Source organism: Pinus tabuliformis, chromosome X (assembly GCF_031772625.1).
Source record: "Pinus tabuliformis cultivar Carrire ecotype Pingquan chromosome X, CPIR1, whole genome shotgun sequence".
NCBI lineage: Eukaryota > Viridiplantae > Streptophyta > Pinopsida > Pinales > Pinaceae > Pinus > Pinus tabuliformis.
The window spans coordinates 1,049,252,168-1,049,263,422 of NC_142308.1; the positions used below are offsets into that span (position 1 = coordinate 1,049,252,168).

At 37.9% G+C, this 11,255-nt stretch overlaps 1 protein-coding gene across 1 annotated transcript in view; it reads left to right on the top strand.

The window, feature by feature from the left end:
* Nucleotides 1-7,993, top strand: part of LOC149143404 (photosynthetic NDH subunit of subcomplex B 3, chloroplastic-like) — a 72,860-nt gene extending 64,867 nt beyond the window's left edge. Inside the window, exons 2-4 of the mRNA XM_089449592.1 lie at nt 53-115; nt 439-501; nt 7,893-7,993. Coding sequence (XP_089305718.1) covers nt 53-115; nt 439-501; nt 7,893-7,931 — 165 coding nt within the window. The 3' untranslated portion in view covers nt 7,932-7,993. The remainder of the gene's footprint in view (nt 1-52; nt 116-438; nt 502-7,892) is intronic.
* Nucleotides 7,994-11,255: the final 3,262 nt, after the last annotated feature.

Consider the following 11,255-nt stretch of genomic DNA (forward strand, 5'->3'; position numbering starts at 1 on the left):
AATCTTTATGTTGAGTTAGTCATGTTAACAATGTTTTCATTTGTACTATCAGATTGTACAAGGCAAGGAGTTACTGAATGAACGAACAACCACAGAGCAACGTTACCTTAAGAAGGTATGCACTTATTCTCCTTTGAAATGATTCAGTAAATTACGTGAATCAGATACATCCCTGTAATGAATGAGAAAACTTCTAGAGAAAAGTCAAAGCATTAAGCTAGGTTGGTTATTTTAATGGTAATTCAAAAGTAGAGACATGAATGGTTTAACTTGTCATTCATTGGTCATTTTCATTCTTTCTTTATTTTTATAATCATCTAAAAATTTAAGTTCATGCACGTGTGGTGTTATTTGTTTTAAATTTGAATTGCTTGTTTTCAAACCATTTCCTTTGCATTCAATTTTTAAAATTTTAACCATTTGCTGTTGCAAGTGCAGAAACCTGAGACTTGGAGGCTTGCTTGCCAGACGATTGTGGGGGACAAGGAAAATAGTGGCACGGTTGATCACAAAACCTTTATTTAATGTTCTTTTACTATACATCTTTTAATTTCTCTTATTCTACTCAGATTGATTCTCTTTCAAGTTTCAACCATGCATTTCTTTTGATTTCTCTAAACTTAGTAGTAAAGTGAAGTAGATCATGTTCACTTTTGAAGCTTAATGTTTTTTCTTTTTTTCCTCTCTTTTGAGTATTTCCCTTTCTTTTAAATGGCTCCTAATGAAGTAATGCCCCTGGATGCAGTTTTAACATATTTTCATTTGGAGATGGTATACTTATGCAGGTTTCTTTCTTTGTATTATTTTTGGCTTTTCTAGTAGTTGTGCTGGCACTCCCACATTGTATTCATACTAGTTGCACTCTTCAATTCCATTGACTCAATTTTGTGGTCATTTGTTAGACATTAAAAAAATTATCTTATCTTATCTACAAGTTTCTTGGGTGGACCTATGAAAATGTTATCACTGCAGCAACTGATTTACTTTTCCTACTTATTTCACCATAAGTTATTCATGAAATTACTTCAACAAACATTAAAATAAATACTGCTGCAGATATCACACCGTAATACAGAAACAGACATATGCATAAGAATCAACACATTGACACAGTTATTTTGGACCAATGTCCTCGGAAAAACCCAATGTGGGAAAACTGGTGCAACAAGGGAGGATTTTATTATTCAGCAATTTTCTAGTACAATAGGGTGCCAAACTGGCTTACCCACAGATAGAAAAATTCTCTAGCACTTCTTTCGAACCTAGCGTAGGCTCTACTGACCTTTGTGTTAGCTTGAAACCCTTTGTGTTAGCCTGAAACCCTTTGCTTCAGCCTACTAAGGCTCTACGCAACCTCTCTGGCCTTTTGCATCACTCCTGTAGCCTCTGCCTGGATGACGTGGGCCTTGTTGGCTCTACGCAGTCTCTGCTACCTCTGCATGGCTTCCTTTGGCCCTGCGTTTGCCTCTTCTGTCTCTGCGCTGATCTCCCGTCTCCTTGTTCCATACTTGCTGCCTCCTGACTGCTCTCTAGACCACTGGTTCAATTTCTCAGCTAACCCTGCTCTAGAAATTGAACTGACTAGTTTCCCTCAGTGTGTTCTCCAAGTGACCCTCAAGCCTCCTCTTATATTTTTCTCGTTGACAAATCAATGACTGAGATTAAGTCCCTAATTAACGACTAAGATTAGATCTGGCAGTGGCTTGATCCATGTCTTTTGGACCATTCTAACACAGGTTCATATTAATACACATTAATATTTTATTTTCTCTAGACTCTATTAATTATTTTAATATCTCATGAACTGTTTAGAATCTGCCCTAACCCTTTCTGGGTATTGGAGATCTTATGTGCTCCAACCTCTCCACTAAATTTCGTGGCTAGAGCACATCCGATGCTACCCCAACTCAACACTTCCTCTTAGCGAGGACTGTGTTTTAGTAATACTCCTCACCTAGTATCACCCTGCTCATCGGACATCGGTGCCTGTGCTGATGTTAAGCCTCCCTGCCCAACATCCTCTGCATTATTGCATCCTGTACTGCTGCCCATGACTCTGCTATTGCCACCGCTGCATCTGTACGACAACTCCCTCTACATTCGTTCTGTTGCTGGTCCTTTCTCCCAACACTGCATCCGCACTGCAACTCCCTCTGCATCTGTGTTGCTGCTGGTCCTTTCTCCCAACACTGCAACTCCCTCTTCATTCATGCTGCTAACACACTACTTCTGAAAGGGGTTCTTTACCATCCCCATCTTTTCCCTGAAGTAGTCAAATTTTGACTTTCCAAGGGTCTTGGTGAGAATATTTGCCACTTGTTCTCCTGTAGAGTGTAGCTCAACTGTACAACTCCTCGTTGGACACAGTCTTTGACAAAGTGACATCGGATATCAATATGCTTCGACTTATCATGAAATATTGGATTCTCAGAGAGTTTGATGCAACTCTAATTATCACACATGATCTTGGTCACCTCCATATTTCATTTGAATAGGTTCACCAACAGTTTTCTAAGCCATATGGCCTCACACGAAGTTGTGCTTGCTGCCATATATTCTGCCTCAGATGAGCTCAGAGCCACAGACTTCTGTTTCCTACTGCACCAGGAGGTCATTCCTGATCCAATGTTGAAACAGTACCCAGAGGTACTTTTTCGATCCACTGAACTTCCTGCCCAATCTGCATCAGTAAATCCACTCAACCTGATATCCTTCCCCTTGGTGTATAAGAGCCCATAATCAACTGTTCCCTGTAAATACCTGAGAATGTGTTTGGTTGTTGCCCAGTGTGCCCTCTTTGGTTCCACCATGAACTGACTAAGGGTGTTGACAACGTAGCAAATATCTGGCCTGGTATTCACCAAATACATCAGGGACCCTATGCGCTGTTGGTATAGGGTGGGATTGACATCCTTGTACTCTTTCCTACTAGAGTACACTTTGCCTTGTTCCCCATGGTGATTTGAAAGTTCATCCTCTCTTCTCGATATTCTGAGAAACACTCCCTGATTCCTGTCATATGCCACGAGGCTCCACTGTCTATATACCATACTTCTGATGATGCAGCACTAGTCATACACGCCACTTCTTCCAACTTGGAAGCCAACAAAGAGAAATCGAAATCTCTTTCTCTTGTGCAATCTACTGAAAATCTGCACGAGTCCCTTGAGGTAGATGCCTCTGCATTGTGGTCTCAACCCATAACTGATTTTCCCTTTCTGTTTCTGATTACTCGCTCTGATACCCTGTGAAAATTCTATCACTGCAGCAACTAATTTACTTTTCCTACTTATTTCACCATAAGTTATTCATGAAATTACTTCAACAAACATTAAAATAAATACTGCTGTAGATATCACACTGTAATACAGAAACAAACATATGCACAAGAATTAACACATTGACACAGTTATTTTGGATTAATGTCCCCAGAAAAACCCAATGTGGGAAAACCGGTGCAGCAAGGGAGGATGTTATTATTCAGCAATTTTCTAGTACAACAGGGTGCCAAATTGGCTTACCCACAGATAGACAAATTCTCCAGCACTTCTTCCGAACCCAGCGTAGGCCCTATTGACCTCTACGTCAACCTGAAACCCTTTGCGTCAACCTGAAACCCTCTGCGTCAGCCTACTAAGGCTCTGCGCAACCTCTCTGGCCTTTAGCATCACTCCTGTAGCCTCTGCGTGGATGACGTAGGCGTTGCTAGCTCTGCGTAGTCTCTGTTGCCTCTGCGTGGCTTCCTCTGGCCCTGCGTCTGCCTTTGCGCTGATCTCCTGTCTCTATGTTCCGTTCTTGCTGCCTCCTGACTTCTCTCCAGACCACTGGTTCAATTTCTCAGCTAACCCCGCTCTAGAAATTGAACTGACTAGTCTCCCTCAGTGTGTTCTCCAAGTGACCCTCAAGCCTCCTCTTATACTTTTCTCATTGACAAATCAACGACTGAGATTAAGTCACTAATCAACGATTAAGATTAAATCTAGCTTGATCCATGTCTTTTGGACTATTCTAACACAATTTCATATTAATACACATTAATATTTTATTTTCCCTAAGTCTAATATTAATATTTTATTTTCCCTAAGTTTAGACTTAGGGACTCCATTAAAAATATTAATTATTTTAATATCTCCTAAATTGTTTTGAATCTACCCAAACTCTTTTTGGGTATTGGAGATCTCATGTGCCCCAACATCTCCACCAAATTTCGTGGTTAGAGAACATCCAATGCTACCCCAAATCAATAGGACCTTATCACTTATCATCGAAACGTTTATTCAATTTATAACGCATTCTTGTACTTCCTCGATCCAAGGTAGTTGCAACAACTAATAGACTGCTTTCTAATGGCTAGTCTTGACATAACAACTAATATTTTGACTTAATTCCACGTTGACTTTCTCTTGTGCAATTTGACTTGGGCGCCAGAAGTTACATCTCCAACGCCCTTGCCCCCCTAGCAAATCCGGAATATGGGTTTTGTTGCTCAGGGCCTAATCTGTACTGAGTTTGTCTTTGTTTTGCCTTATCCTCTATGGCATTGCCACATCATCTTTCCCCTGTGCCTAATCTCCAACCCCTTTCATGATCTCAAAATTTTGACACTTGGGTCCTAATCGTCTCATCATGTTGATCACTTTTGACATAATACATGCAAGATTATGCCCAATGCTCTACCGAGAAATCCACTTGGAATATTCCTGTTCTGTTTACCAAGTTTGACCAAGGCATAACCTTTTACCAAATGCTTTGATTGGAAAATTCCATGTGGCATGGAGTCTTCTAGTCTTGCTTTGCAATCTAAGATTGGGTTGACTTTTTGACCACCTGGACCATTTTGCATTGAAAATTCCATGTGGCATGGAGTCTTCTAGTCTTGCTTTGCAATCTAAGATTGGGTTGACTTTTTGACAACCTGGACCATTTTGCATTGAGAAGCATGAACTACCTTGGGAAACATGAAAGTTGTCACATGAGATTGCTATGTTGCGAAAATTGTCATGAGTTTTATTGCAACAAGGCCGAGGTCACATATAGAATCTATAAATGCCAACCATGTGGAATGACATAGGTGCACCCTGATGTGGGTTGGACTAGCCCATACAATGGTGATCTCCTTTACAAATTCATGATCCATAAAACCATGAGCCTTCATGAGAATCCTACCAAGGTTCTCCAATATGATTAGGGACGAGATTGCGTAGATGAAGCTTTCAAGCGACTGGGCATGGTTCGACAAAGCAAAATGGATATAGACTCACACTGACAAGGCACAGGTGTAGGAGACCTAATACATGGCCTCACATGGTTTTTAGATGGCTCTAACTTGTGACATGGGCTTACAATGGTGGTGAATGATGCCCTGAAGAAATCTATGTACCCTAACTAACATAGGGGTAACATGTTACCCACTTTTGATGCGTAACAAGGACACTGAAACAAGTGATATCTTGTCTTCTAGAAAGTTAACAATGACCTCGTTAGTTGCCTTCTTAGAGGGTATGGCCTCCACCCATCTTGTGAAATAGTCAATAGCGGTTAAAATCCATTTGTGACTGTTACTTGAGTTTTCCTTGATTTTTTCGATGAAGTGAAGGTCCCATTGCTTGATTGGTGCCTCCACTACCACCAGTTGTAGAGGTAATGCCACCAATTTTTGTTTTCTTATGAATAACTAGAACGATTGACATTCTTCGACAAATTTATGAACATCTGTAAAAATAGATGGCCAATAGTAGCCACCCCTAAGGATCTTTTGCATATTAGTCCTAGCTGCGTGATGAACCATTGCATAGTTCTTGATGAAATGCTTTGATCAAGGTATGGGCTTCCTCCATATTTACACACCTTAGTATTAGCCCCTTAGGACTTCTCCATCCTAAGCCTTGATTGATAAAACAGTGCTTAGAGGCCTTTAGCCTCAACAATCTATGTTAATGCTCCATAAAGTGTCGAGGATTGCTCAAGAGTTTGAGATAATATATAATATCCTTATATATAGTTAATATTCTCTAACTCTTGAGTGACTATGTTAATCATGGAACGCATTTGACCCTTAAACCCAAGGGCTTCCACTTTTCCTTCAACCATGAGTTTTGAAAATCGTTGACCCTTGATCGCTTTAATGGGTTTAATTTCGAGGTCATACTCTTGAATCCTTGCTACACACTTTTCTCTTGTTCCCAGGCAATGCTGTTGTGATAAGATCTCTTTGACTGCAGGATGGGGAATGGATGCCACTACCTTCAAATAGCCAACATTTGTATGAAAATGCTCCAATGATTTGACTAAGGCGTAAGCTTATTTTTCTATTATAGTGTAATTAAACTTGGCATCCCTCAGCATCTGGCTACAGGCTGTTCATATCCTTCGTCATTCTTTTGAAGGACTCCAACAATGCTGTCATTCGAAGAAAACGAAAAGATGACGAATTCCTTATTTTAATTGGGACTAACATAGCCAACATTTGTATGAAAATGCTCCAATGATTTGACTAAGGTGTAAGCTTATTTTTCTATTATAGTGTAATTAAACTTGGCATCCCTGAGCATCTGGCTACAGGCTGTTCATATCCTTCGTCATTCTTTTGAAGGACTCCAACAATGCTGTCATTCGAAGAAAACGAAAAGATGATGAATTCCTTATTACCAAAATTGGAGCCTGAGTGATGGCATCCTTGACATTTTGAAACACAACTCTACTTGTCTCGTTGTAGTATCCCGAATGGATATTTTCGTCACAAATTCACAGAGATTTTATTTTTCGATATTACTCCATAGAATACATTCAAAACACCATACAATTTGCAGAATTTTACACGAATAACGTTACCAGGAAATGGATCAGATTTTACAATAAAACCCTGAAAACCAATAAAATTGCGGCAACTCAAACTCAACTTTATTATAATACCGTGACACAACTTTATTTGTAATCATCTAAGATAGATTATTGATCATTACAATCATTATTTGTTCATTGGCCACAATCATTCATTCTTGTAATGGCATCTGTTTAGGGTATAATTGTACCTGTACATGTAAAATATCTTGTGATTTCCCGTGTATTGTGTTGATTATATTTTTCTTGGGTTTAACCATTTTTCTAATGTAGTATCAAAACAAGCGATACCTGCTGCCATGTGCATGATGTGTGTCAAATTTGTTTCTGGGCTGACTGCAAGTGCGGAAATTTGATATATGTTGGTGTCTGGACCTACAAACTACATGTCTAGTGGAAAACTGTGAGGTTGATCGTGACTGTGTTCCTATTTTCCCGTGTGAAGTGAAATACCCGGCTACTATCTTTGTGACTGTGATGGTTGCATATGATGTTGTGTGTAAGGAAATGATTAAGCCTGAATTGTCACGTGATACTTGTTGCCAAAACTGTCAGTGAACTCAAGGGAGTAAAATAGGCTTTTCTTTGACAGTAGCTTTACCTAATTTTCTCACACTGTAACATGTCAGCAATACTCTATGATAAGTCGGTGCCTTTCTGAATACTGCTGCTTTGATTTTGCATTTGGGAGCTGAGACTTGCCCGACATAGCCTTATTTGAATGTTATATTTCTCAGTTTTAGTTACTTGTCTTATAAGTCAAAAAGGTTAGAGGAAGAGGCAGTCAACTTTTATGTTCTAAAATCATGATGTTATACACCTGGTGGTGGTCTAGAAGATAGGATTGGTGCAGCCTAAGGACTTTTGGTATAACTTTACAATGTAGCTAACCTTTCAAGGGATTGTTTTGTTCACATGAAAAACTTGTTGAGCATTGCCATTCTATATTCCTGAGGGAATTTTGAATATCAACTGTTTGGTTCTACTTACAATTCTCATCTATGTAGGTTTTTTTTTTTTAATATTTAATTCTGTTTTTACTCTTATCTCAGGTAGTTGTGCAAAGGCAGCCACAATGGAAGAAAAAGTAGATGCAGAACTATTTTGTAAGAGAAGTTTTTTTGTTCATATTGACGTTTTGCTGCATTACTTAATTGCAGAAATAAACAGTTTAGGACATCCTTGCAAGCGTGAAAATAAAATTCTCTTGTTTGGAGATAAGGCAGATCTCAAAGAATATGTGTGCACAAAAATGATTTTCTATAGATTTGTAGATATCGATGGTAAAATTGGGTATAGAATTTTTTCCACAAACGGGTGCATGGATTATGATCTTGTGCAAAGTATAGGTGAGGTGATGCCTCTATCTATTCAAAGACCACGAAAACGGTGCCTTGAGTGATTATTTTCCTTGATAATTTTGCATCAATTGATGCTCTTAGATTAAAAAATCATGGATACCTAATAAGGTGAGTAAATGTGTAAATTCAGGGATACCTATACTTTCTTCTTCTCTGCCTATGAAATGTTTAGTTGAAAATTAAGCCGATTAATTTGTTGCGTTGATATATGGATTGGTAAAGTGCATGATAAATTTTGTCTGCAGCATAATGTGATTATTTACTATGCTACTTCGTGCCTGTTCTATTAGACATAAAATTAAGAATTGCCTTGCTAGTTACACATATTGATTATTTATTTTAGTTAGGCTTCTACACTCTTTATTAGAGGCAATTTTTATTCGGATATGAATAATTAACAAGTTTACAATGAATGAATTTCGATCACATTGAGATATAATCAACAGTTGAAATTAACAGGTAAAAGTTATACAAGGCCCTTTGTAACGACCTATCTATAATATAGAGAACACAAGAATAATAGTATGCATACGATGCATGCATATGCTAGCTACATATGCATGTGTCGCATGCACCGCACTAGTATTTATATACTAAATTAACTATAAATATTAATATCACGACATTTCTTCAAATAGAAGTTATATCTATGTTGCATGGGTTTCTGAACCTGGGGGTGGGGTTCTCGAACTAGTCCTAGGTTCTCTTCCCCAAGTACCAGATTCGGGTTCGGGTGCTTCTGAGAAGAACCCATAAGAACCGGGTTCTTCATTAAAAAAAATTGGGTTCTTTTGTCTTGATGGGTACGGAGAACCCTAATGATGGTACTTGAAACCCGAAAAATCAGGTTCTTTGGGGTTTATTTTAGTTTTTAATTTTTAATTTTTAATTAATTTAATGGGCTTCCTCTAATATTCTAGGTAGTTAGTTCTTCATCTTGCGAGAGGAATTGGAGTACCTATGCCTTTATCCATTTAGTAAAGAGAAATATGTTGGGCTCAAAGAAGGCAGAGAACTTAGTGTATGTTCATAGCACACTTCGTCTCATATCTCGAAAAGACCCTGGATATAAGGAGGGTCTTTTCAAGAGATGGGACCAATACACAAACGATGCTATGTGTGTGGACGAGGAGATATAACCAGATGGCCTTATTGAGCTACCTCCAGCGGTTATGGATGAGCGAGAGACTCAAGATGAGAGTGATCCCTACCTGGAGAGCATGTTAACTGAAGATCTGAGTGATGCTGATGACATGGCTTGAGGAAGCCATTGTTCACTATTAGATATTTTTATTTTAGTATTTTAAAATTTCCTAGTTCTTGTCTGGAGATGATTTAAGACAAATTTTCAATGTAGTATGACAATGGACATATATCATGATTCTTATTAATATGTAAACTCCAATTTGCACTTAATATCAGACTAGTAATTTTGAAATTTCATTGTGAATGTTGAATGTTCAATGATGTACATGTTTAAATATTTAAAGTTTAAATCATAAATATTTTAGTTTTCTTGTTTAAAGTTGAAAAATATACAAATTCATATATATATATATATATATACCCCGACGAACCCATGCACCCTGTTTCGAAAAATAGCGTACCTGTTCCCGTCCCCACACCCGTATCCGTCCCCGAACCCATGTTTCTTGGCAACATAGAGTTATATTCATCCATCAACGCCCATATTGCTTAATGCATCATGATTGATGGGCAAATACTAAGGATATAAATTTAAAATGTATAACGTAAAAATAATTATAAAAGATAGATGTTAAAAATTAAGCTAATCTTAAAAGATGGTTATATAATTATAGAATAAATTATATTAATAAATTAATAAAATGATTAAAATAAATAAATAAATTTAAGACAAGGTACCTAGTATAAACCTAGGACCTTTATATTAAAAACAAACAAAAAATATTAAACCAAAATTCATAATATAGTCAATATACCTTTTAAAAAGAAAAATATATTACGTGACATGGGAAGGGTGTCATGATGAGGAGAAGCAGTGGATCGCTGGTGGAAGGGCGGCCACCGCTAAGAAACAACTTATAAAGCACGAGAGAACAATTTTGGGAGGGCATTGGGAAGAAGAAGAAAGAACGAAGGAAAGAGACACTGAAGAGGGGTGGAAATTTATAAACCTGAGTTACCAACAGAAGGAGGGCTGGTTGTTCTGAGGTTTCTGGGCACGAGGGAACAGGTTGCTTCAAATGAGAAGCTTACTGGACTGAGTAGCAAGGTTTTGCTTAGTTTGGTTGGGTGGTTTCGGTCTTTTGGTAACCGAAGCAGGAGCAGCTTGAGGCATCATCAACCGCAGGAATACAGGTAGGTAGTCTCATCAATTATGTTAGTTAAATTTGTAAAATTTCAGGAAATTTTATCACAGGGTCATGATGATTTTTTTAAGAAACCCTTTACTGTTTTTACAATGGCTGTATAGTCTTTACATTTGGTATCAGAGCTTCGGTAAAACCCTTTGACCTTACAAGTCTTACACCCACGTGCGGTTTTTGCCCTCTTATATTTGTTTTTTTCTAGATTTTCAGGTAGACTGGAATTTTGTTGGCATAGCTCCACAACTGTAGAAATAGTTTTACCTTGTCTTCATTTTCTAAATAAAAGTACGAACTGTAGCTATGGACACAAATGTTTGTCTCAGCATTAACATTGAATTGTTTTAATAGAGGGAATTGGAAATCCTTCTTGTACCATATTCATCACCGCAAATCTATGCTTCGATTTGGGTCTATCTTTCTAAGCTACATAAATTATGCACCCTTTCCGTTGAATATTTATATTTTCCCATTGCCCTGAGAAATTCTCATAACAAATTCAGAACAAGATGTGACAATTGCGCAACATAATGTCATTTTCTGATTGAGGCAAATCTTTGTACCAAATTAAAGTTATCAATGGCATCTGAATAGAGTCAAAACATGATTGGGGATGATAACCAACACCCTAGATCTGTAAATCTCAATATTCATTCGGTTACAGGGATAAGTAATGAAGTCGGTAAAAATTATCTTGGTGAAGAGA